The following is a 27895-nucleotide window of genomic DNA, read 5'->3' as shown; positions in this document are numbered from 1 at the left end:
ATCACAAGGCTGCTTGGCCACTAAATTATCCCATAATGGAAAGAGCGGGGAAAGCATTTACTTTTCGCATCATTCCAGTCTGGAGAGTCAGGGGGCAATTTCCGCAGGTAGTCCTTAAGGAGCATCTCATACCGGGGAATCCGCTGAACAGGTTCTAGCATGTGATGCTGCAGAGTCAAGTTCCCACAGATCTTCTGTTTCTGTAATTAGAAAGGTTTGTAAAGAAAGATGTAAAAATTAGGTTAGCCAGTCTAAAAGGTCACCGTAATACAGCACTTTCATCAAGGGCAGTGTCTCTCTACAAAGTATGGTCTGGGCATCACCTGCATTACATATAGCTGGGGTGCTATTCAAAATGGGCATTTTGAACCCCATTCCAATCTATGAAACTACAATCTTTGAGGTTATAGCCAGGGCATGTGTGTTTTAAAACACCCCAGATTCTTCCATTACAGTTTGAGGACCACCCACCTAACATAGGAACAGAAAGGAAAATCAAGCAGAATTTTAAGCACAGAAATTCCACACTGCTGGCAACTACTTCCATTATTCACTACAAGGGTCTGTGAGGTCATATTATTAAATCACACTCCAGAGATTTTCAAAAGAAGCATCTATGTATTTAATGAGCTCACTAAGAACAACTTCATTAAATGACTTTGGACTCAGCAGAAACCATTTTATAATAAGCCTACCACAAATGTCATTTTCTTTGAACTTAAAAGAGATTCTCATGGAAGAATGACAAGATCTGATCATCTTATTATCTGTCAGAAAGTTTTAATTTTTCATTAGGTCATGGCATTCTTTTCCATTAGAAACCAACCTCTGTAAATAGATTTTTTTTCTCGGTTGAAATTGAGCCTACAACATTTGTTTTCAATGAACTGTTAACATAAGAAAGGGAAAATATTACTTAAAAAGTGTGTTCTTGTTTATATTAAAGAAAGCATGAATCTTTTTAACATATTTATTGAACTCATACCAAGATTAAAGCACTGCAGGGTTGTATTAAGACATGATGTTTGTATTTAAAGCAAACAAACCAAAGGCTTCGTAGAGAAAGGAGCATTAAATGTGAACTTGGAGAGGGCAGCCTTTGGATGGTAAGAAAAGTGAGGAAGACCAGGAGGCAAGTAAAGATCGAGGGACCTTGGATAACAGGCCTAAGAGAGTAGGGCATGAAACATGTCCAGTAAAAAGGAACACATGAGTTGTGTTGGCAAATAATACACTGCTCACAAAAATTAGAGGATCAGGGAACGTGCAGATACTCCAGTACTTTCAGCCTTTTGTACAGTGCATTTTCACCAATGAAATAAAAGTTGGTTTTGCATCTCATTTGCATAATCAAACAACTTTCTTTGACTTGTTTGTTTTTCTGATGTTCTTGTTTAATAAAAAAAAAATGCTTCTTTTATTGCTTCATATTCATTTTGAAATATCCCCTAATTTTTGTGAGCAGTATATACTGTAGGGAAATGATAAATGATAAAGAAGAAACAGTAATCTGGGTTAACAATGCCAAATTGGGGTTAGTATTGTTTCACCTAAAGCAGGTTTTCACGCAGGGGAGTAATACCATTAGAGAGCCATTAAGATCAACCTACTGCAATGTGGCTTTAGGGAAATGTGGGGAAACTAGTTTGGAAGTTAGTATTGTACACGAGGAAAAGTAAAAGGAGCCTGAAATTAGTATGGAAGATGAGGGCTTTGCTTAATAAATATTTATAAGTGTAGCTATCTCGTTTGATTTTCTCTAACAAATCTATTGAGTGTATGTATACATATATCTCCAGGAAAATATTACTGATCCCAAAATTTGTATATAAAGGAACTGTGGCTCAGAAGAGTTGGGAGAGTTTTCTGAGGTCAAATGATTGTAAGCAGCAGACTAGGATTCTAAACTAGGTTAGTTGATTCTTAATCCATTGTTCCTTTCACAATCCTCATAATATGGAGATGAGAGATACCGTAGATTTAAGATTTAATAAAATAATAAACACCACCACCATAATCGTGTAGTGAGCATTTACTATGCAACAAGTTCCATGTTAACATCTTGAATATACTATCTCACAGGAACATATGGAAAAGAAACCACAAAAGAGAATAGTCAAGGAGCAACAGAATCTCCAACCCCAGAATCTTATGTAACCTAAAGAATTCTGTTTAAATATTTATTTTATTTATTTATTTTTATTTATTTATTCATTTTAGAGAGGAGAGAGACAGAGACAGGGGGGAGGAGCTGGAAGCATCAACTCCCATATGTGCCTTGACCAGGCAAGCCCAGGGTTTTGAACCGGAGACCTCAGCATTTCCAGGTCAAGGCTTTATCCACTGCACCACCACAGGTCAGGCCCTGTTTAAATATTTAAACCAGTGGTAGTCAACCTGGTCCCTACTACCCACTAGTGGGCATTCCAGCTTTCATGATGGGTGGTAGTGGAGCAACCAAAGTATAAATAAAAAGATAGATTTACCTATAGTAAGTTGTTTTATAAAGATTTATTCTGCCAAACTTAGCGAAAATCCGACATAAAGTACTTGGTAAGTAATTATTACTATACACTTTAACTTGCTGTAACTCTGCTTTATAAATTTTATAAAGTCAAGTTACTTTCTTACTTTATAAATCACCATTACTGTGGAACCGGTGGGCGGTTAGAAAATTTTACTACTAACAGAGATACAAAAGTGGGCGGTAGGTATAAAAAGGTTGACTACTCCTGATTTAAACTGTAACAAAGAATATATTTATATATTATATAACGTGAGAGGCAAGGAGGCAGACAGACAGACTCTCATATCATATGTGTGGCTGATGGGGATCCACCTGGCAAGCCCCCTATTAGGTGATGCTCTGCCCATCTGGGGCCGCTGCTCTGTTGCTCAGCAACCAAGTTATTTTATCCCCTGAGGTGAGGCCATGAAGCCCTCCACAGTGCTCGGGGTCAACTTTGCTTGAACCATTCAAGACATGGCTGTGGGATGGGGAAAGAGAGAGAGAGAGAGAGAGAGGAAGAGGGAGAGAGAGAGAAAGAAGGGGAGAGGGAGTGGTGTAGAAGTAGATGGTCACTTCTCCTGTGTGCCTGACTGGGAATTGAACTCGGGACTTTCACATGCCAGGCTGATGCTCTACCACTGAGCAAACCGGCCAGGGTGCAAATAATAATTATTAACAACTTTGGCTAGAGAATCAAATAGAAATTACTATGCAATTATTAAAAATGTATTATGCAGATGTAATAAATTTTTTAAAAATCAGAACATACAAACAAAGTAACAAAAAAATCGAGAATAATTGTTTTTTAAAATGTCAGAATTTATAGCAATCCTTTTTTTTTAACCAAGAGAGACAGTGAGAGAGAGACAGACAGGGACAGACAGGCAGAAAGAAAGAGAGATGAGATGCATCAATTCTTTGTTGTGGCACCTTAGTTGTTCAGTGATTGCTTTCTCATATGTGCCTTGCTGGGGGTGGGGCCTCTAGCAGAGCAAATAGCCCCTTGCTCAAGCCAGCGACCTTGGGTTACAAGCCAGCGACCATGGGGTCATGTCTATGGTCCCATGCTCAAGCCAGCGACCCTGTGCTCAAGCTGGCGAGCCCACACTCAAGCTGGTTGAACATGGATGGATCCTCTACATACCAGTCCAATGCTCTATCCACTGCGCCGCTGCCTGGTCAGGCAGCAATCATTCTTTATATTCATTTATGTATATTCATTCTAACATCTCTACCTCCAAAACAATGCAAAAAGGCACAGAACTAAATGGGAATTCACTTTGTATTTTATATAGACCCTAATCAAACCACTCTCATGGTCTCAAAATCAAATGGAGAATTTACTACTCAACACATAGCATGTACTCAATAAATATTTTAACTTTGCAGATGATTTTTGCATAATTCAAAGTGAAATGGAATTTGGCTAGGTGTCTTGGACAGATAGTGCAATCTAAATTTTATATATGTAGAAGACTTTATAATTTGTAAAAGAATTGATGCATAACCTTGAAAAAAAGAGTCATATTACCTGAATTTCTTCGACTACTGATTTGAACTGGGGAATACGCTCTGTCATGTTTTTAACCAATTCCATTGCATTATCAAATCCCTTCACATATTCTCCATACATCTTAAGGAATGGCGCCAATTTCTGAAGGATGTCACCAACTCGAGGGGTAGTTTCCCTGTGTAAAATATAGAGGCAAGTCATCAAGATTTCTTACAGAATGAGTGAATTAACAGGACTTCAAATGAAGTAATCACTTTCCTACACACACCCTGTGATTTCTTAATCAGATACACTCTGCTGTGAGATTAGCAGACAACGAAGGAAGGCAGAGAATTAAAAGAAGTTTAAGAATGACATAGTAAAGAGAGATGCTAAGAAAATCTTGAAGCTCAAGTTTACCTCTAATATCTTATCTTCACTAGTCAAAATAGTTTGGAGAGCAGAGATGAAATCCTAGTCAACTAAAGTTGAATGAGAATAACTTCTATTATTTGTCTATAAAATAAAAATTTAGCACAAATGTTTGGCTACAGCTCTGTAACATTAACATCTCAATTTAAAAGCTGAATAACACAGCATCTAGCATGACTGCCTGAGACATATCATTCGCTATCTGCTCCTCTTACCATTCTTGCATTCGTTTCTCCAGTTCTGGCAATAGGAATTTACTATGGAAGGCATTTATTGATGAAATATTAGAAAAGATTTTGTTCACCATCTCTGCTGGAAATGAACCTCGATTTGCCTCTTCCAATAGTTTGCAATAAAATACCTGAACAAGAGAATAAAGCAAACATTATTTCAAATTTATTGGCTTCTCACTTGGCATTATGCTAGTCACACAGTGGGTTCTTTAATAACTTTTCGTTGAATACATGGGGAAATTAATGGTTTAAGAAATCAATTGGTTTTTTTTTTCTTTTTCTTTTTTCTTTCTGAAGCTGGAAACGGGGAGAGACAGTCAGACAGACTCCCGCATGCACCCGACCAGGATCCACCCGGCACGCCCACCAGGGGGCGACGCTCTGCCCACCAGGGGGCGATGCTCTGCCCCTCCGGGGCATCGCTCTGCTGCGACCAGAGCCAGTCTAGCGCCTGGGGCAGAGGTCAAGGAGCCATCCCCAGCGCCCGGGCCATCCTTGCTCCAATGGAGCCTCAGCTGTGGGAGGGGAAGAGAGAGAGAGAGAGGAAGGAGGGGGGGGGGGTTGGAGAAGCAAATGGGTGCTTCTCCTATGTGCCCTGGCCAGGAATCAAACCCAGGTCCCCCGCACGCCAGGCCGATGCTCTACCGCTGAGCCAACCGGCCAGGGCCAAATCAATTGTTTTTTTAAAGAGACAGAGAGAGAGTCAGAGAGAGGGAGAGATAGGGACAGACAGACAGGAAGGGAGAGAGATGAGAGCATCAATTCTTCGTTGTGGCACCTTAGTAGCTCATTGATTGCTTTCTCATATGTGCCTTGAACAGGGGGCTAGAGCAGACCGAGTGACACCTTGCTCAAGCCAGCAACCTTGGGCTCAAGCTGGCGACCTCAGGGTTTCGAACCTGGGACCTCTGCATCCCAATCTGATGCTCTATTCACTGCGCCACCGCCTGGTCAGGCAGAAATTAATTTTTAACTGTAGGAATGAGCATGTGCTTTGATTGAGAAAAACCAGGAATTAGAATTAGAAAACGTTGACTCTAACCCAGGCTATGCCTCTTTCTGTGGGACTGTTAACCTTTTCTGCTAGAAAATTTCCAGTTGAGGTTGACAGGATTTACCTTCCCTATCCACAGGTAGAGTTAAGAGATTAAAAAAATTTCTACAAACATATAATAACTGTGGTATGTTCCACTCCTGTTTATGTTTTGAATAATTTATATATCATTTATTCCATAGTGCCTTTATTTTCATTTGTTAGAATAAATCTCATTTTTCTATTAAAACTGTATACTCCTTGGAGAGAGAGAACATCATCCTTTAGTTTCCATAAGACAAAAGGTGCTTAATAAATAGCTGGTCAGTGGCTGAACAAAAGAATATTCCAGTTCTCCAATGAGTTTGCAATCTTAGCTATCCTCCACAAGGGCTACTATACAACTTGTATTTCTGTTAAATGTGGACAGAAGGAGGTCTGTTTCTTCATAATGTCCAGATGGTTGTTAATTTTCTAAATTCACCTCCATTTCATCTTTTTGGAAAGCAAAAATAACACAAAATTATATCCTTAGAGACTTCAATAAATGGATATTGTAGTAATTTAGACTCTAAAATTCTCTGAAGTCAGCAATAGCTGAACAAACTACTGTGGCAGGAAAATGGGGGGCCGGGACAAAATTGGGTGAGAGACAAAGACACATCTCCACCATGGGAATTCCGAAAAGCTTCAGGTATGTGATCCTGATGAGGAGAAAATTAGTTTCAAAAAAATAAGCTCGCCCTGGCCAGTTGGTACAGTGGTTAGAGCATTCGCCTGGTGTGTGGAAGTCCTGGGTTTGATTCCCGGCCAGGGCACACAGGAGAAGCACCCATCTGCTTCTCCACGCTTCCCCCTCTCCTTCCTTTCTGTCTCTCTCTTCCCCTCCTGCAGCCAAGGCTCCATTGGAGCAAAGTTGGCCGGGGTGGTAAGGACGGCTCAATGGCCTCCGCCTCAGGCACTAGAATGGCTCCAGGTGCAACAGAGCAATGGCCCAGATGAGCAGAGCATCGCCCCCTAGTGGACATGCTGGGTGGATCCCTGTTGGGTGCATGCAGGAGTCTGTCTCTCTGCCTCTCACTTCAGAAAAATACAAAAAAACCAAAATAATAAAGAAAAAGAAAGCTCAACATAAATTGATTTACTTATGGAGAAATTCTGTGAAAAGTGAATGTTTGAGTCATGAACTCATTACTGCAAAGAATACAGCTTTAATGTGGCCCCTTAGGGCTCACTGTAACAGGGAAACAGTTTATTTACTCTAGGAATCAAAGACAGGGAGTGTGCACAGGACAACCTACTCCCATGAAGTTCTAGTTTTCCAATGGCAGAAGTGGGTCAATTCTTCTTACAACTGACATTCAAACATGGTGACGTTTTCTTCTATTAAAAGGAGTCTGTATTAGCAGACAATCTACCAATTATCTTAATTCTTTTATCACTGATGTCAGACTATGAGACTTTACTTTTCAACAGGTACTCTTATGATACATTTTAAAACTTTTTAACAGAACTAGAACAAATATTCCAAAAATTTATATGGAACCACCAAAGACTCTAAATAGTCACAGCAATCCTGAGAAAGAGAACGAAGTTGGAGGAATCATACTACCTGATATCAAACTATACTACAAGGCTACAGTAATTGAAATAGCATTGTACTGACATAATAACAGAAAAAGTCAATGGTACAGAATAGAGAGCTCAGAAATAAATCTATACCTTTATAGTCAATTAATATTTGACAAAGGAGGCAAAAACATACAATATGGTAAAGATAGTATATTCAATAATTGGTGTTGGGAATATTTGACAGATTCGTTAAAAAAATGAAACTAGACCACTTTGTTATACCATACAAAAGAATAAATTCAAACTAAATTAAAGACTTAAAATGTTGCCCTGGCCGGTTGGCTCAGCGGTAGAGCGTCGGCCTAGCGTGCGGAGGACCCCGGTACGATTGCCGGCCAGGGCACACAGGAGAAGCGCCCATTTGCTTCCCCACCCCTCCGCCACGCCTTCCTCTCTGTCTCTCTCTTCCCCTCCCGCAGCCAAGGCTCCATTGGAGCAAAGATGGCCCGGGCGCTGGGGATGGCTCTGTGGCCTCTGTTCCAGGTGCTAGAGTGGCTCTGGTCACAACATGGCGACGCCCAGGATGGGCAGAGCATCGCCCCTGGTGGGCGTGCCGGGTGGATCCCGGTTGGGCGCATGCGGGAGTCTGTCTGACTGTCTCTCCCTGTTTCCAGCTTCAGAAAAATGCAAAAAGAAAAAAAAAAAAAGACTTAAATGTTAGACTCAACACCATAAAAATCCTAGAAAAAAACCCATAGGCAGTAAAATCTTGGACATTTCCTGCCATATCTCTTCAAGCAAGGACAACAACAAAAATACAGAAACAGAACTACATCAAACTAAAAATTTTACATAGCAAAGAAAACTATCAATAAATTGAAAAGACGAACCACAGAATGGGAGAACATATCCTCGATACATCTGATAAGGGTTTAAAATCCGATATTTATAAAGAACTTAAAAAATGCAACACCAAAAACCAAACAATCCAATTTGAAAATAGGCAAAGGGCCTGAACAGAAATTTCTCTAGAAAGAAGACATACTGATGGGCCAACAGACATGTAAAGATGCTTAATGTCACTAATCATTAAAGAAATACAAATTTAAACCACAATGAGATATTACCTCACACCTGTCAGAATGGCTATTACCAACAAGCAAACAAACAAGTACTGGTGAGGATGTAGAAAAAAGGGAACCCCCTCATGCACTGTTGATGAGAGTGTAGATCACTGTAGCCACTGTGGAAAGCAGTATGGAGTTTCCTCAAAAAGTTAAAAATGGAACTGCCTTATGACACAGTGATTCCACTCTGGGAATATATCTGAAGAAACTAGAAACACTGTTCTGAAAGAATATATGCACCTTTGTGTTCACTTCAGCATTGTTTATGATAGCCAAGGTTTGAAAGCAGCCCAAATGCCCATCAGTAGGTGAGTGGATAGAAAAGCTGTGGTGCATTTATGTAACGAAACAAACACTACGTGGCTGTACAAGAGAAGGAAATCTTACCTTTTGCAACAGCATGAATAGACCTGGACAGTATTATGCTAAGTGAAATAAGCCAGTCAGTCAAAAACAAATACCACATGAATTTACACCACTCATATGTGGAATCTAATGGACAAAATAAACTAACATACAAAATAGAAACAGGACTCATAGATACCGAGAACATACTTGACAGCTGTGAGAGGAGAGGGTAATTGATGAGATGAGTGAAAAAAGTGAAGGGATTAAACAAAAAAACAAAAACAAAATAATCTCAGACAATAGTACAGAGGGTCCTCAGGTTACAATAGTCTTGACATATGATGTTTCGAGGTTATGACACTCACTTCATAAAAACTTAAAAAAATTGAGACCTGAGTGTTTTGGTTTATGCCGTTAGCACTGTCCGTACTAATGGACTATGTGGGCGAACTGGTTTGGTTGTGTGCAGAGGAAGAATCCGCAGTAAAGCAGCGTATGAGTGAGGGAGTTGGTGTCCCCCAGTATGCTTACCTACGCCCTTTTGGACTGTTAAAAGCGTGTGTTCCATTTGTGTTGCTTTGGTGACTTTTTGGCCCTTATCATGGCTCCTAAACAAAAGTCAGAGTTTTTAGATGGTAGTGCTTCGAAGAAGAGAAAAGCCATCACTTCACAATAGATGACACAGAGCTACTGGCATCACATGGAGAGGAGCTGTCTGCTGAGGACCTTATTCAGCTGGAGAAGCAGCTGATTGAAGAGGAAGAGATAGAAACTCCAGAACCCAAGAGGTTTACTACCAAGGGTCTGGCAGAGGTGTTTTTTTAAAGATTTTTTTATTTATTCATTATAGAGAGGAGAGAGAGAGAGAGAGAGAGAGAGAGGGAGAGAAGGGGGGTAGGAGCAGGAAGCATCAACTCCCATATGTGCCCCGACCAGGCAAGCCCAGGGTTTTGAACTGGCAACCTCAACGTTTCCAGGTTGACGCTTTATCCACTGCGCCACCACAGGTCAGGCAGGTGTTTCTATGGTAGAGGATGAGTTGGCAAAATTTCAGGCTGAGGACCCCAGCGATGACAGATTCAGTAAGGTCTACGGAGCTGTTATGGATGCCTTGCAATGCCATAGGCAGAGTTTGGAAGAGAAGAAGTCATCAACCTTCCAGACTAGCCTGGAACAATTCTTTTTTTTTATTTTGACAGAGACAGAGAGAGGAGGGGGGGAGGGGAGACAGACAGACAGACAGGAAGAAAGAGGATGAGAAGCATCAATTCTTTGTTGTGGCATCTTAGTTGTTTATTGATTGCTTTCTCATATGGGCCTTGACCAGGGGGCTATAGCAGAGTGAGTAACCCCTTACTCAAGCCAGTGACCTTGGGCTCAAGCCAGCAACCCCACGCTCAAGGTGGATGAGCCTGTGCTCAAGCCGGCGACCTTGGGGTTTTGAACCTGGGTCCTCTGTGTCCCAGTCCAACGCTCTATCTACTGCGCCACCACCTGGTCAGGCTAGAACAATTCTTTAAGAAGGTAGAGAGGTCTGCAACAGATCCTGTACCCTCTATATCAGCTGTTTCTCAGGGTAAAACACCTGTAGTACAGGTAAAATCATCTCCAGCGTCTCCTGCATGGTCCTTAGGCAATCCTGATCCACCTGACCCAGTAGCTCCATTACCCTCTGCAGCTTCTCCTGCCTCTCCAGCTTCCTCCTCCCAATAGGTCGCTCCCTCCCACCTTGCAGTGTGCGAGCCAATCACAGGAATAAAGGTAAGGCTTTTTTTTTTTTTTTTAACTCTTTACTCATTTTTTCTGTTACTATATTACAGTGTAGAGTACAGTATATTTATGTCCCTTTCTTTTTTCTGTGGCTTAGTTGTGTTTTTCTGTTCTAGATTATGATTTTGCAACTGTGTTAGGATAGGTAAGTGACAGCCTAGGGCAGGGGTCTCAAACAACTCAGCATGTGGGCCGCAGAGCAAGATCACAGCAGTTCAGCGGGCCGCACTAGGTCTACAAAAGGCAACTGTTACACAACACTTTTCAGTGTCACAAAAGGACCAGACACTTTTCAGTGTCACAAAAGTTCGCATCACAACTGCTGTTAACTAAGCTAATATCTAGCTAGGATGCTAGAGAAATGAAAAATACAAGTAGGCCCCTAGGCTTATTTAATTTTATCCAAAATACTTTGAACTTCGTGGATTAGTCTGCGGGCCGCACAAAATTGTTCGGCGGGCTGCGAGTTTGAGACCCCTGGCCTAGGGTGTGGTTTGACTTACACCAAAATTCGTGTTACCTCACTGTGGTAGGAACAGAGCTGTGTCATAACCTGAGGACCCCCTGTATGTTGGTTACAAGAGGGAAAGAGAAGTGGGGGGGAGTACAAGAGGGTATAATAGGGATAAATGGTGATAGTAGGAGAATTGACTTGGGGTGGTGAACACGCAGTACTATATACAGATGATGTATTATAGAATTGTACACCTGAAACCTACAAATTTTATCAACCAATATCACTCCAATAATTTCAATTCATTTTTTAAAATCTTAAACAAATAAATACTGAGGAAAAAAACAACTTTCTTTGTAAATGTGTATTTGAAAGGCTCTACCAGGATAAAAGTACAAAATGTGATAGAGTAGATTCACATATTTAACAAATATTAACTGTGCAACTTTACACCAGGCGCTGTATTAAATGTTTCCCACAAGGCTGCACAAGTGAACTCTCAAAATTCCATCGGGCCCTATGACTGCAACAACTCAGATCATGCACACAGGGCCAAACAGAATGCGTGATATATTCATGATAGTTATCACATCAGAATCACCAATCACTTATTTAAATTTTAATAGTAACATGGCATGTAGAATCACAATAAATGGTCAAGAAACAGACTAGTGTGTACGGTTGAAAGACACAGATAAAGACACTTGTGACTTATACTGAGAGCCCTTCTTCGGTTTGTTCTTTATGATGTATAACGCCTGTATACCCAGAGGATGTACTGACAAAGCTAGAAATGTTACACATTTCCTTTCACTGGCCAAAAATAGTCAGGTCCTTCTTCGTAGTTTCTAAACACTTTATCTATTAAGTTAAAATAATGTATAGAGCCCAAAATTAAAATGATTCTGAAAAAGGAAAATATTACCTGATCTAAGAGGTCAAGTCGGTTGACGTAAGCTCTTTCTGTAAGCAAAAGTTCATTGGCTATGTTGTGAAGTTTTTGCTCATTTGTTTCCTACAAAAAGAATAGATATTCACATATTAGGATATAAAACTTGGATAATATTTCTCAAGTAATAAACACATCATCAAATGGTTTGATTAAAAGTTTTCTCAAGCTTCTCAGGTACCCCACTCCTTTCAACCATCAAGGAACATCCAACCACAAAGAAACAGAATTAGAAATAGCCTGGCCAGTGGTGACACAGTGGATAACAGGGGTAGTCAACCTTTTTGTACCTACCGCCCACTTTTGATTCTCTGTTAGTAGTAACATTTTCTAACCGCCTACTGGTTCCACAGTAATGGTGATTTATAAAGTAGGGAAGTAACTTTACATTATAAAATTTATAAAGCAGAGATACAGCAAGTTAAAGCATATAGTAATAATTACTTACCAAGTACTTTATGTCAGATTTTCACTAAGTTTGGAAGAATAAATCTTTATAAAACAACTTACTACAGTTAAATCTATCTTTTTATTTATACTTTGGTTGCTCTGCTACTGTCCACCATGAAAGCTGGAACACCCACTAGTGGGCGGTAGGAACCAGGTTGACTACCACTGGGATAGAGCATCAAAACGGGACATTGAAGTCCCAGGTTCAAATCCCGGAGGTTGCAGGCTTGAGGCATAGGATCATCTAAATTATTCTGTGGTCACTGGCTTGAGCCCAAAGGTCACTGGCTGGAAGCCCAAGGTCACTGGCTTGAGCAAGGGGTCATTGGCTTTGCTGGAGCCCCTCAGTCAAGCCACGTATGAGAAACAATCAATGAATAACTAAAGTATCGCAACGACAAGTTGATGCTTCTCATCTCTCTCCCCCTCTTCCTGTCTGTCTCTGTCTGTCTGTCTGTTTCTCTCACTTGCTAGGAAGAAAAAAAGAATTGAGCAATTTGCTAAATATAATCTGTAGCATCTTGTTTAAATTTTAACTTCTTCTCTGACCTCTGTAGCAGTCAGTTATCACTATCACCCATCTTTTCCTTGAAACACTGTTTGTCTTTTCCAGTTTCTAGACATTGTACTTTTTGTTTTTTCCCTACCTCTCCAGGGCTACTGTTTGGACATGATTTCGTCACTCTTTCAAACATCTTCTCTAATTATCAGCTCTACGCACAGAACTTTTTGCTTTTGCCAAAAACATTTCATTGTCGAAAACTGCAATCATACATAAAAGTAGAGAAAGGGGTACAATGGACGTCCATGTGCCACTGCCGAGTTTCAACAGTTATCAACCTATTGTTAAACTTGTTCCATCTGTGCCCCACCCCCTCCTTCTACCCATATTTTAAAATTAAATCCATACCCCATTATTTCTTCAGTACGTATTTACTAAACCCTTAAATGTATTCGTAGAAACTTCCTAATTCCAAGAGGATGGGAACAGCTTTTGCTTGTTAACTGTTCTATCTCCTGTGTCTATCACAATGCTTCAGTAAAATATTGACACTCAATAAAATATCTTTAAGTTTCACATACCTAACCAGTGGACATTTATTACCACTTTGACATGGTGTCAACCTAAAACTAAACTCATCTTTTCTGGAAAACATCTATTCCACCACCATCCCTAAACTTTACATCCTGGCAATGGTTCCATCCCTTTCCTGTTATCTGTCTGGGGCATCTTGCATGACTTTAAACTTAGCCATAAAATCTAGTCAGCTATCAACTCCTCTCATGATATGTCTTTAGAGTCCACCCTTTAAGTTCTCGTCAGTGCGATCCTGTGTTGCTCATACCGTATCTCAAGCCCAGGCCAATCAATAGTTGCCAAATGCACTGATGGTACTGTTTTTTGGTCTAACGCACCTTGTATACTGCTGCAATGAGGAATCTTCCTAAAACTCTGCTTTGCCCAGGATAGCCCTACTTTCCATAGAAAGAGGAGCCTTCAGTAGTCCTCCCCTCAATGACAGGATAAAATCCAGGCTCTGTGTACCATTCAGGGTTGTTCACACCTTGCTACTTCCTTGAACTTCTTTGCACACTTTCCTCCAAAAACACTCCTCTGTCCACCTTTATCCAAATATGTCTCAGATATCCCCAAAACTTTCCTTTATCGTCTCTGCCTGGCATATGCTCTTGCTGTATCTCTAGGTGTTTAAGACTTCCTTTTCTTGCCTGACCAGGCAGTGGTGTAGCAGATAAGAGTGTCCACGTGGGATGCAGAGGACCCAGGTTCAAAGCCCTGGGGTTGCTGGCTTGAGCGTGGGCTCCTCTGGCTTGAGCATGGGCTCACCAGCTTGAGCATGGGATCATCGACATGACCCCATGGTTGCTGCCTCGCCTGGAGCACATATGAGAAAGCAATCAATGAACAACTAAGATGCCATAAGTACGAGCTGATGCTTCTCATCTCTCTCCCTTCCTGTCTGTATGTCCTTTTATGTCTCTTTCTCTCACTAAAAACAAACAAACAAACTTCCTTTCCTTTTGATGGCCTGCTGAATTCCCATCCTGGTCTATGGAGCCTTCTCTAACTGTCAAAGCCCTTGGGCTTGGTCCTATTAAAATGCATTTTATATTTTATACCTAAACATCTTTTAATTTAGAAATTTCTACCTAGTTACTTTGCTGAAATATCCTTTTCACTCTAGGAGAATATGAAGTATAATAAAGGTTTAATACAGGGGTCTCAAACTCCAGTACCAAAGCAACCCAAATTATATTTTAAACCCAGTCTAATCTGTGTAAATGTTACATTTTAAACTATATAAAATGCTATTATAATGTTTCATTGTATTCAACATGTATTTGATCTACTTTATGCTTTATATGCAGTGTCCATTCTCATGCGGAAAATTACCAAGTTGCTTCTTACAGCAGTACTGAGATGAGGTATCTTTATGTGACGTCTTTAAGTAACATAGTACTGTTTCAATAATTTGTGGCCTCAGAAATAGTGAAATAACAACTATGTACATATAGTCAGCAAAGTCTCCAAGCAGTCAAGGTTTTGGTTTAACCTGATAAACTCAGGGTAAAGCACTAGCATTGTTACTTACCTGCCTGGCATCTTTCCCCCCATTCTGCAATGGTATCCAGGTTTGGTTAGTGTATGTCTACCCACTACTATGTAGCCTTTCCTTTGGGGAAACTAACCTCAACTCCAGATCAAAAGGGGGACCCTGAATGGTATAGTAATGATGGGTACACAGTGATTAGTTCAGAAGCCAAGGAGACATGAAGAAATATACACAGGGGTTGGAGGGCTTTGGAAAAGGAGGCTCATTACCCTTAAAGGAAGAACCGGAAAAAGAGCTCTTTCTTTGCTGCTCCATGTGAATGAGAGTACCTGTGTTGGCTTAACTGCTATGAATGGCCATTCCATAACCACAGAGATGAAGTCAATAAAAGTTATTATTTAAGCCAGGCCAAGTGTTACTGATTTTATTTGTAGCACTATGATTAATAAGAAACAAACACTGTGTAAAAGATGCCATATATATCATGAAATTTTAAAACTTTCAAGTAATTTAAAAATACTACTTAGAGAGTAAGTAAAATACTTAATGTACTAAAAATATGACTTAGAAACTGTTAAAAGTGAACACAGATACACAGTAGATACATGAGAAAACTATCAACATTTCAGGGGAAATTAAAGTAATATGTTATTCTACATATTTAAGGTCTACCGGAAAGTTCTGTCCGTTTTTGGAATAAAATAAAATACAAATTTTTCTTACCGTCAATAAACTTTATTAAATAATATAATTGCCATTATTATTAATGATTTCTTGCCAGCGTGAGGGCAATTTGTATATCCCATTTTTGAAAAATGTTTTACCTTTTGATGTGAAAAATTGAACCAGTGCTTGTTTTATATCTTCTTCATTTTTGAATTTTTTGCCCTTCAAAAAATTTTGTAAGGACAAAAACGAGTGATAGTCGGAGGGTGCTAAGTCCGGGGAATATGGTGGATGCGACAGACATGCTTCTGTAGCATTTCTTCCTTGTTGAAATTTGTAAAAATTACAGTGGCGTAAATGAACTTTATCAGTAACCATGGGTACACTATCGCTTCACACATAAGACTAACGTGAATCAACTTTGTTTTAGTTAATTTGCTACATCAGTATGTATACATTAAGTGATAAAAACAGGCACACATGTGCCAAATAAACATGTGCTTATGTGTCGAAACTTATGATAGAAACAGACAGAATTTTCCGGTAGACCTTATACTTACAAGAAACACTGATCTGCATCTACACTACAAGTTATTTGTGTTTGATTTGTTTTTTAAAGCCAGATTTATTGAGATACAATGTACAGATAATAGTAAAGTTCACCCTTTTGGTGTAAAGTTTTAGTTTTGACAAAGGCTTATAATCATGTCACCACCACCACAGTCAAGATGCAGAACATTTGCATTGAACTTATCTTAGCTCTCTCTGTAGTCAATCACACTCTCTCACAGGCCCAGCTCCTGGTAACTGCTAGTCTATCCTGCCCCAGAGTGCTGTGTGAACAGAATCAGAGTACGTGCCTTTAGAGTCTCGCTTCTTTCCTTTATCGAAATGCGTCTGAGACATACCCATGCAGTTATTCTCAGAGGTCTGTTCTTTTCAAGCTCACAGTTTTATTTTAATAATGGTGATGCATCATTTTGACTCACACTGTTTTATATGTTCTGATTCTAGTTCTGACAAAGGAGAGTATGAAGTATAATAAGGGTTTAGTATAAAAATTCCACTACCAAAGGGTGAACTTTCCTTTAAAGAAAACAATCATTTAGAATTTGAGCTATAATAAAATAATGTATCTGTTAAGATTCAGAATTCATTAATTAACAGGTCATACTGTCTATTATTGTACTCCTGGGGTCTTCCACAACCTATGGGATCTTAGGATGCTTATAAGAAACAATCTTTTGCTGACTGCTAATCATATTTTAGCTGAACATGGCAAATTGTGGATAGCCTGGTTTTATTTTGCAAAATCTATGGAGATGCCAGCAGTTATTAGTAAAAACTATGTTCCTTCCACACAGATGGTCTTCTAATGTTAGGTTCCTGACCTTGCCAAAGCCAACACAAAGATAAGCAAAAATAAGCTTGCTGACATGGTCTAATCACTCATATATAAGCTTGTGAAAAGTTACTAGGGATTTTGTGGTTGAAGTCAGGAAATCACTGACTCATGGACCCTTGTTTTAGGTCAGTCACACAATAATATCACTGTAATAAGCCTGAATCAGCGGTGGCACAGTGGCACAGTGGAGAGAGCATAAATCTGGAAGGCTGAGGTCCCAGGTTTAAAACCCTGAGGTTGTTGGCTTGAGCAAGGGGTCACTGGCTTGGCTGGAGCCCCTGGTCAAGGCACATGACAAGCAATCGATGAACAACGAAATACGGCAATTGATGCTTCTCATCTCTCTCCCTTCCTGTCTGTCTCTCCCTCCCTCTCCCTCTCATTTTCTCTCTGTTGCCAAAAGAAAAAATCATTGTAATAAGAACTTGCTGATTGTTATGTATCAGACACTATTATAAGTATTTTACCAAGATCCTTACAACATTTTTAAAATACATATATAGATAGCATTACTATTGTTATTTTACAGGCAGCCCACTAACAACAGAACAAAATCCCCAGGCTCAAAGAGGTCTGGAAAGTTGCCCAAGGTCACCGGTTAGAAGGTGAACGAATCAGATTCTTATCTGTGGTATGTGATTTTACGTAACTCTTCACTAGCAGTTGGCTCTCACTCTAAGCCTTCTTCACAACAAACAAGGCTGCATTAAGTGCTTACAGGTGAACAGACTAACGAAATACCAACTACCCCACTTAAAAATGGAACGAGGTACCTACTACACATATTAATTACACCCTAGCCAGAGAGCTCGATTGATTAGAGCTTAATCTGGAAGCACAAAGGTTGCCAGTTTGATTCCTGGTCAGGGCGCATACAGGGCGCTCTCTCTCTCTCCCTTCCTCTCTCACTGAAATCAATAAATAAAAATTTTAAAAAATTATACATTAGCTTGACCTGTGGTGGTGCAGTAGATAAAGCATCGACCTGAAACACTGAGGTTGCCAGTTAGAAACCCAGGGCTTGCCTGGTCAAGGCACATATGGGAGTTGATGCTTTCTGCTCCTCCCCTTTTCTCTCTTTCTCTCTCTCTTCTCTCTCTAAAAATGAATATATAAAATCTAAAAAAAAATTTATACATTAATTACTAAACAAAATTCTACTATAGCTGACTTTCCAGCATTTTTGTAATCATTAGGTATAAAACTTCAGTCATGTTTGATGTAATAACATGATGGCATCTAACCTTAAAAAATTAATTTAGTTACCAAAAAGTTAGTTACCAAAACTCATTTACGAGCACACTTAGGGAGAAATACACAGTCCCTCTCATGCATGAGGCTCTCATCACTCTTACACAATCAGACTTACACTTAAATAACGGAAAAAGGAGTTTTTAAATTGCTGATATACTGGGGCTGCAGTCTGATACATATGTTTTTAAGCAGAATGTTAAACAGGCAAAGTTATATATATAATACCAGTTCTTACTCTTTGCCACCTTGGAAGGTATATAACTCCTCCTTTGTGCTTAGCACTTTATTAAGAAGTCCTGTGGTTTATTCTTGTGATTCTTCAGGAAAAAACAATGGTTTGATTTGTTTATTAATAATATTGATTTAATAAGTAATCCTATTTGAGTCTATTGGAAGCTCATACACAAAATAATGATAAATGTTAATTTAAAAGCATCTGACTTTTGATATCTCTCTATTCAACGGAGAGATGGGATTTATACTGCTCACAAAAATTACGAGAATATTTCAAAATGAATATGAAGCGATAAAATATCCCTTAATTTTTGTGAGCAGTCTGTTTTCACTTGCAAATATATACTTGTATACTGAAAGCCGATTTCCAGTGTATGATGGCCTCAAACACATGAGAGCACACCTGAAGTACCAGGCTCAGAAAAGTACGATACACTCCACTTACAATAAGAGATCACCCGATTCCATCTGCTTCCCTCCGACTCCTCTCTGCTTACTGCACATACTAGGCTATTAGTCGGTGCAGTGGCTCCCCATTCGCACTGTCCCTTTCTTTCCCCCCTCCAGTAACCTTTCCTAGAGATGTGGCCCATCTGCATAGGGGTCAGGTTGAGTCTAGTTATTAGTCACTGTACCTGCCGGCTCATGAATGTGCTGCAGTGTCAGTTCTGCCTCCTTATATGCAGATGTCACGAGCTTCTGCAGCTCCTTTCAGACCTTTGACACGACTCTCCCAGATGGCAGCAGCCGGACAAAGAGCTCCCTCCCCCCGCAGCTCACAGAGTTCATTAACTGGAAAGGCAGATGCTGCCAGTGTGGAGCCAGTGAGTCATTCTTCAAAGTCTTAGTGCCATCCGCCCTGCCACACGCCTCAAAACCACCAACGGGGGAGCAGATATTGTAGAAAGAATTCTGTAAATGTTAACAATTACAGTTTCCTGAAAGATGTTTTAGGAGCAACATCTTCTACTATTTTAAAATAAATCAGATATTGGTATTAATGCTTTGTAACCTTCAGTACATGTGCTCATGTGCTTTTATTTTAAGCAGAATTTTTTTCTAAAAGCACTGAATCAAATCTACTAAAAGTTATTACAGCCTTTTCCATATATTTATGAGGTTATATTAAAAGCAATATGGATACAAATTATCAGGTTTTTATAGAACCAGAATGAGTATTCCTTGGCCCTGGGGTGTTTCTCCCTAAATCTGCCGTGAGTTAATTATATTCTTCCATAAAAGGAAGATGTAGCTTTGTATAGGTACACATATCTCTGTGTTCCTGAAGTCCATTTTCTCAAAACAAGATGAGTTAAGTTAGAGAATAAACACTTGATTTTGTACCACAATTCATGAGATGCATCAAAATTCTGGTGTCATTTTTTAATGTATTTCCAAACATCAAAGTCTTCAAAGTGGCTCAAAAGTCATACAGCTAGTAAGTGATTGAGCCAGGATTCAAATCCAGGTCTATGAAAACAAAAGTTCTTGCTCTGTTATAACCTTTGAACCAAGAGAACTTCCTCTAGATGAAGAAAATAAGAAAAGCAGGGAATAAAACAGATTTTTATCGTCAATGAAGACCATGTAATAATGTTTTAGGTCATGTGGTCTCAGGGAAGATTTGTAACCAGCAAGGAATTTATCACCAGGTTCACATTACAAGAAAAAGAGAGTGCCCACGGTGACACACAGACATTTCTCCTTTCCCAGTGCTTCATAATACTGCGTCACAAGCATAAACAGGCTCATTTAGCATGATCCTTCAGGAAGCTCTGAGAGCAAAGTCTGAGCCTACTTTTGACCCAGCACCAATGCTTTTCCAATCTTTTGTCCTTGGTTCAAAACAGGAGAATGGGTGTGTGCGGGGGCTTCTCATCTGAAGGTTTTATTTAGTACATCCTTCTGAAACAAGATGAGGAAGCAGGAGAAATAGAGCTTGCACCGACAAGGGCAGTTTGGTTACTTGCACAAGGTCAGACAGGAAGTAAGTAGTAGCAAAGAGAGAACTCTGCTTGTCTTATACTCCACAGAGTGTATACATTAGACTAAACTGTCCTTTGGGGTTCTGCAAAATTTCAAGATTAAACACTAAGAAGAATTTAACAAATATTCACAATCAAGAACTGAAATAACCTATCCCAAGTCTTGGCAGAACATTAAAAAAAAATTAGGTCATTGATAGATATTTCTGATAATTCCCTGGAGTTAAAAACTTGTACATAGACATGAGCTCCTTGTGTGGTAATAACTTATGGTTTTCAGGCAAGAGGAACAAAACACAGGGGAACCTAAGTTAGAAAGGAAGAGGCACCTAAACTTATCTCTGTGTGTCCCAGCAGCAGTACCCTGCTTGGACATGGAAATGATAGAGGAGGCGGAGTCTTCACAGGGCAGAATATGTTGAATTCTGGGGTCTGTTGAAGGCCATCTGCAGTTATGGGCAGTCATTGGTCTATTCATCTTGACTTACAAATGAGAAAATAGGACTTTATTTTGTTTATTTAACAAACACACAGCTCATATTATGTTTCAGGCACTGTTCGAAGTCCTTTACAACTATTAAATGATCTATGCCTTGTAACAACATTATGAGATAGGTATATTCATCTCCGTTTTATAGATCAAGAAACTGGGTGCAGAGAGGTTTGAGTGACCTGCTGAAGGTGACACAGCTGGTTAGTGGCTGAGCTGGGATTCAAACCTCGAGTCTGGCTCTTGAGCCTGTCTTCCTGACTACCAGGTTATGGTGTATTGTTTTGTCTTTGTTTGTGTAAGCCACATACAACTGCTGTTTCCAAGATCTGACCTCTCCATTCTTTTCACATGCACTGTAAACCAGCTCTATATTCTCATACTGCCCTCCATGCAGCCGACTGTCCCAAAACGTCTGGCTCATGGCAACACTGTGAAACCCCCTGCCGACTCCATTACGCCCTGCTCTTTTGGCACTGCTGACTTGCTGATCCTGGCTTACTTCCACCCACTCCCGGTTTGCCTCTTCTCTGTACAGAGTCCCAGGCCGCTACATAAGGCTGGGAAGACTGTTGACTGATCCCACCAGCTTTGTCACAGTCGCAGGTTACCACAAGAGCAACCTTCTCCACCGTCCTCAAGCTCCAAATCCTACCCGTTGAGGACATTTCAGTTACTGAGTTCCAGACTCTGCCTGGCTTCTCCACCTCTGCTCACAACAGGGAATTCCCCCTCTCAGCCCTGCTATAGAACCTTACCTTTACCTTTGAATTCTCCTTTCCCCTTCGCCTCTGGATATCTGAAATTATGGTCATTTATTTATCCTAATCCCCCTTCTCTACTGTTACTTTCCTCATTGTATTCACTTCAGTGCCTTGCACACAGTATATGTATAATATAAATTCACTCAATTTAATTTGATTACCCAGGGTCTTTGGGCTGGTTAGCTGTACTGTCGCAGTTAGCTCTCCCGGCTAACTGGAATTCCATATTCTAAATCTAAACCCTCCTGAGCTCACCAACACTTCCATGTGCTCTGTCCTCTCGGGCCCACTGGTGCTCACAACACCACTCCTCTTCTTTTTCTTCTCAGACAACTCGCTAAGTTCCTCTTTTGATTACGTTTGTGCCTCTAGGGCTCAGCACTCAACCTTTTTTCTGTTCCTCCATATTCTATTTTGGCAATATTAACCCCTCCCTTGTGTACATCCTCTTCCCTCCTTCTCCCCCTTCCCGAGCTCCAGATCCGTGTGTCCACTGGCTTAATCAGTACTTCCAAATGGACGTCCTGTAGGCGCCACAAATGCAGCAGGACAAAACTAGCCTAGTCAGCCACTCCACCCCCTTCCCTCATCCAAGAGCCATTACTTTCCTTCCTGTCTGCCACTCAGTTATTTCATTAACAACTTGGGGAACCAAGACCCAGAGAGAGTGGTGTGAAGGTGCCACACCCCAGGTCACCTAGTCGGTAAGTGATGGAGCTGGGATATGAATTCTTCTTTTAATCGAAAGCCTTCCCCCTTAACCAACAAACCATGTCACCAGAGGATTCCATTTTTGTTTTAGACATCTTTAGCTGGACATCCCAGAAGTCCCTCAAATTCAGCATGTCTAAATCCAGTTTATTATCCCCTCCCCCCCAAATATGCCCCTTCTTTTATTTCTTTGTAGTTCAATAATGGTAGACCATCTGCCACTGCCCCAAGCTGGGAGCTGAACATGACTCATTCCCCACATCCAGACACCGGATCCTCAGAAACCGCTCCCCTCTCCTAACCCCTGCGTGGCAAGGCCCACATCCTCTCACACCTGGGTTCCTGAGGTTGCTTATTATGTACGCAGCTCCAGCTGTTTTTCCTTTTATCTGACTCATTCTTCTAAAACCCAAAGATATAAAATCATGTCACTTCCACGCTTTAATGCAGCGCCCCTCGGGGCAGATAGTACCAGGCTTATGGAAAGTTTGAAATAACATGGGAAAAAAAACCTATGCTTAATCCAACAAAACAAAACAGGATGCAGAATGACCATATATTACGCTATTGATTTTTTTTTAATTGGCTCAGAAAAACAAGCTGGAATGTTAAATAGCAGAGCAATTCTCTCTGGGAATTGGAACTACAGATGCTTTTTTTTTTTTTTTACTTTTTTTTTTTTTTTTTTTTTTTTTTTTAATATAATTTTATTTTTTTAATGGGGTGACATCAATAAATCAGGATACATATATTCAAAGATAACAAGTCCAGGTTATCTTGTCGTTCAATTATGTTGCATACCCACCACCCAAAGTCAGATTGTCCTCTGTCACCTTCTATCTTGTTTTCTTTGTGCCCCTCCCCACCCCCTATCCCTCTCCCATTCCCCCCTCCCCCCCCCGTAACCACCACACTCTTATAAATGTCTCTTAGTTTCACTATTATGTCCCACCTACGTATGGAATAATACAGTTCCTGTTTTTTTCTGATTTACTTATTTCGCTTCGTATCATGTTATCAAGATCCCACCATTTTGCTGTAAATGTTCCGATGTCATCATTTCTTATGGCTGAGTAGTATTCCATAGTGTATATGTGCCACATCTTCTTTATCCAGTCATCTATTGATGGGCTTTTTGGTTGTTTCCATGTCCTGGCCACTGTGAACAATGCTGCAATAAACATGGGGCTGCATGTGTCTTTACGTATCAATGTTTCTGAGTTTTTGGGATATATACCCAGTAGAGGGATTGCTGGGTCATAAGGTAGTTCTATTTTCAGTTTTTTGAGGAACCACCATACTTTCTTCCATAATGGTTGTACTACTTTACATTCCCACCAACAGTGTATGAGGGTTCCTTTTTCTCCACAGCCTCTCCAACATTTGCTGTTACCTGACTTGCTAATAACAGCTAATCGAACAGGTGTGAGGTGGTATCTCATTGCCGTTTTGATTTGCATTTCTCTAATAGCTAAAGAAGATGAGCATCTTTTCATATATCTGTTGGCCATTTGTATTTCTTCCTGGGAGAAGTGTCTATTCATATCCTCTTCCCATTTTTTTATTGGATTGTTTGTTTGTTTGTTGTTGAGTTTTATGAGTTCTTTGTATATTTTGGATATTAGGCCCTTATCTGAGCTGTCGTTTGAAAAAATCATTTCCCATTTAGTTGGCTTTCTGTTTATTTTGTTATCAGTTTCTCTTGCTGAGCAAAAACTTCTTAGTCTGATGTAGTCCCATTCATTAATTTTTGCCTTCACTTCTCTTGCCATTGGAGTCAAATTCATAAAATGCTCTTTAAAACCCAGGTCCCTGAGTTGAGTACCTATGTCTTCTTCTATGTACTTAATTGTTTCAGGTCTTATGTTTAGATCTTTGATCCATTTTGAGTTAATTTTTGTACAGGGGGAGAGACTGTAGTCCAGTTTCATTCTTTTGCATGTGGCTTTCCAGTTTTCCCAGCACCATTTATTGAAGAGGCTTTCTTTTCTCCATTGTGTGTTGTTGGCCCCTTTATCAAAAATTATTTGACTATATATATGTGGTTTTATTTCTGGACTTTCTATTCTGTTCCATTGGTCTGAGTGTCTATTTTTCTGCCAATACCATGCTGTTTTGATTGTCGTGGCCCTATAATAGAGTTTGAAGTCAGGTATTGAAATGCCCCCAGCTTCATTCTTTTTCTTTAGGATTGCTTTGGCTATTCGGGGTTTTTTATAGTTCCATATAAATCTGATGATTTTTTGCTCTATTTCTTTAAAAAATGTCATTGGAAGTTTGATGGGAATTGCATTAAATTTGTATATTGCTTTGGGTAATATAGCCATCTTGATTATATTTATTCTTCCTAGCCAAGAACAAGGTATATTCTTCCATCTCATTATATCTTTTTCGATTTCCCTTAACAATGGTTTATAGTTTTCATTATATAAGTCCTTTACATTCTTTGTTATGTTTATTCCTAAGTATTTTATTTTTTTTGATGCAATCGTGAAGGGGATTGTTCTTTTGAGTTCCTTCTCAGTTGTTTCATTGTTGGCATATAGAAAGGCTATTGACTTCTGTATGTTAATTTTGTATCCTGCGACCTTACTGTATTGGCTTATTGTTTCTAGTAGTCTTTTTGTGGATTCTTTGGGGTTTTCGATGTATAGTATCATATCATCTGCAAAAAGTGATACCTTTACTTCTTCTTTTCCGATATGGATGCCTTTTATTTCTTTGTCTTGTCTGATTGCTCTGGCTAGAACCTCTAGTACCACATTAAATAAGAGTGGAGAGAGTGGACAACCCTGTCTTGTTCCTGATTTAAGGGGGAAAGCCTTCAGTTTAGTGCCATTTAATATGATGTTAGCTGATGGTTTATCATATATGGCCTTTATCATGTTGAGATATTTTCCTTCTATACCCATTTTGTTGAGAGTCTTAAACATAAAATTGTGTTGTATTTTATCAAAAGCCTTTTCTGCGTCTATTGATAAGATCATGTGGTTTTTGTTCTTTGTTTTGTTGATATGGTGTATTACATTAACCGTTTTACGTATGTTGAACCATCCTTGAGATTCTGGGATGAATCCCACTTGATCATGATGTATTATTTTTTTAATATGTTGTTGTATTCGATTTGCTAGTATTTTGTTTAGTATTTTAGCATTACAGATGCTTTTTAAAATTAGAACTTGAATTGTTCTAATTTCATTTTTTTAAAGATTTTTGTTTATTCGTACCTTTTTTTGAGAGAGAGAGAGAGAAGGTGGGGAGGAACAGGAAGTATCACTTTCCATATGTGCCTTGACCAGGCAAGGCCAGGGTTTCAAACCAACGACCTCAGTATTCCAGGTAGACGCTTTATCCAGTGCGTCACCACAGGTCAGACCGGATGCTTTTTGTATTTTCTATGCTTTGCTGCATTTTCTTGATTTTCTATGAGAATTATTAATTTTTATTTAGACTTTCAAAAATCTTTTTAAGAAGTTTCCACTGTTCTCAGGGGGAGAATATACAACTCAGGCAATATAAAGCCATTACAATTTGTCCTTAGTTTATATTTTCTTTTTAAGCCTTTCCCTCTACACATCTATACTCATGTCTTTAGCCCTCTGGCCCTTTTTTTATTATTACTAGTTTTTAATTTCAAAAAACTTATTTAATGATTGAGAAAGAGAGATTGACTTGTTGTTTCACTCATTTATGCATTCACTGGCTGATTCCTGTGTGTGCTCCGACTAGGGATCAAATCTTGGTATCCTAGGATGATGCCCTGAGCAACTGACCCACCTGGCTAGGGCTGGCCCTCTGGGCTCTTATTATGTAAAGGCCAGAAATACTCCAAATACAGCATCCATGCTCTTCCTTCCAGTCATTCCTCACACGTTCCCTCTGCCAGACGCACCTGTCACCTCCTTCCTATCTGTTCTGGACAGCCCAGCCACCTCCACTCTTTCTTCAAGCCCAGTTCAACTGCTTCTCCACAGCCCGCCCCTCTTTCAGCCCTGCTCCGGGGCTGCTTCATTTGTGTTTCTGAAGCACAAAGCCACCCTATTATGGTGATTTACTGATGCTTCTTTGTGTTCAGTAGGTTGAGGTTCTTTATGTGGGAAGGGCTTGTCTCGTTCACTTGCTTTAGCACCTGGAGAGTGAACCGGGCATTCTAAATTTTCAGACTGAGTAAAAGGTGGCTTTTACTCTCTTTGTAAAAGAGACACACTCTTTGCAGTTCATTTCTTTCTTTCTTTTTAAATTATTATTTCCTTTCCTTTTTTTTTTTTCTTTTCTTTTTTTTTTTTTTCATTTTTCTGAAGCTGGAAACAGGGAGAGACAGTCAGACAGACTCCCGCATGCACCCGACCGGGATCCACCCGGCACGCCCACCAGGGGCGATGCTCTGCCCACCAGGGGGCGATGCTCTGCCCCTCCTGGGCGTCGCCATATTGCGACCAGAGCCACTCTAGCGCCTGGGGCAGAGGCCAAGGAGCCATCCCCAGCGCCCGGGCCATCTTTGCTCCAATGGAGCCTTGGCTGCGGGAGGGGAAGAGAGAGACAGAGAGGAAAGCGCAGCGGAGGGGTGGAGAAGCAAATGGGCGCTTCTCCTATGTGCCCTGGCCGGGAATCGAACCTGGGTCCTCCGCACGCTAGGCCGACGCTCTACCGCTGTTTTTTTTTAATTTTTAAAGGGAAAGAGATGAGAAGCATCAACTTGTAGTTGGGACATTTTAATTGTTCATTGATTGCTTTCTCCTACATGTCTTGACAGGGGAGGCGGGAGGGGGCCTCCAACTGAGCCAGTGACCTAAGGCTTCAAGCTCATGGCTATGATACCACGCTTAAGCCAGCAACCTTGAGTTTTCGAACCTGGGTCCTCAGCATCCCAGGTCGACACTCTATCCACTGCATCACCATCTGGTCAGGCTGTTCATTACTTTCGTATAACTTTCTAACATATTAAACAAAGTCACTATAAAATAAAGCAGTTTCTGGGTTCATTCAGTTTAAGTGAATTAAGAAAAACTATTCTCAAAACGTTTATGAAATAGTCACCTGGTTGGTAGGTAACCTTCCCCTTATCCTAAACATTGTTTTCAAACCCTTGCAACTTTAGTTGGAGTTCTCACTGTAATAACAGCAACAACAGAAGGCTGATCCGTGAAGCTGGGTAATTTCTTTGCAGTGCTTCGCTGACTTGGAATCAAGGTGGTTTGGCAAGAGAAGAAATAACTAAGGAGTGACTTACTTTGTCTTCAAATCTAACAAGACCTCAACAGTTGTCTGCCTTATTTTTTCAAGAGGTAAACGGAGGCCCTCGCAGGGAGCTCGGCTGGTTAGAACATTGTCCCAATATGACAAGTTTAAGGGCTGATCCCCAGCCAGGGCACATACAAGAATCAACCAATGGGTCCTGGCCTGTTGGCCCAGTGGCAAAGCATCATTCCAGCATATGGATCTCC

The 27895-nt window shown here is 40.2% G+C and overlaps 1 protein-coding gene across 1 annotated transcript in view; it reads right to left on the bottom strand.

Annotated features, from left to right (window-relative positions):
• Window positions 1–27895, bottom strand: part of FGD4 (FYVE, RhoGEF and PH domain containing 4) — a 277447-nt gene that overhangs the window by 39295 nt on the left and 210257 nt on the right. Inside the window, exons 5-8 of the mRNA XM_066368922.1 lie at window positions 11896–11985; window positions 4649–4794; window positions 4041–4197; window positions 62–200 (exon numbers count right to left, since the gene is read on the bottom strand). Of these exons, the coding sequence (XP_066225019.1) occupies window positions 62–200; window positions 4041–4197; window positions 4649–4794; window positions 11896–11985 (532 nt within the window). The remainder of the gene's footprint in view (window positions 1–61; window positions 201–4040; window positions 4198–4648; window positions 4795–11895; window positions 11986–27895) is intronic.

This window comes from Saccopteryx leptura, chromosome 2 (genome assembly GCF_036850995.1).
Source record: "Saccopteryx leptura isolate mSacLep1 chromosome 2, mSacLep1_pri_phased_curated, whole genome shotgun sequence".
In the NCBI taxonomy this organism is placed as follows: Eukaryota; Metazoa; Chordata; class Mammalia; order Chiroptera; family Emballonuridae; genus Saccopteryx; species Saccopteryx leptura.
Note: the sequence above shows the minus strand (reverse complement) of the source record. Positions and strands in the feature narration are given on the sequence as shown.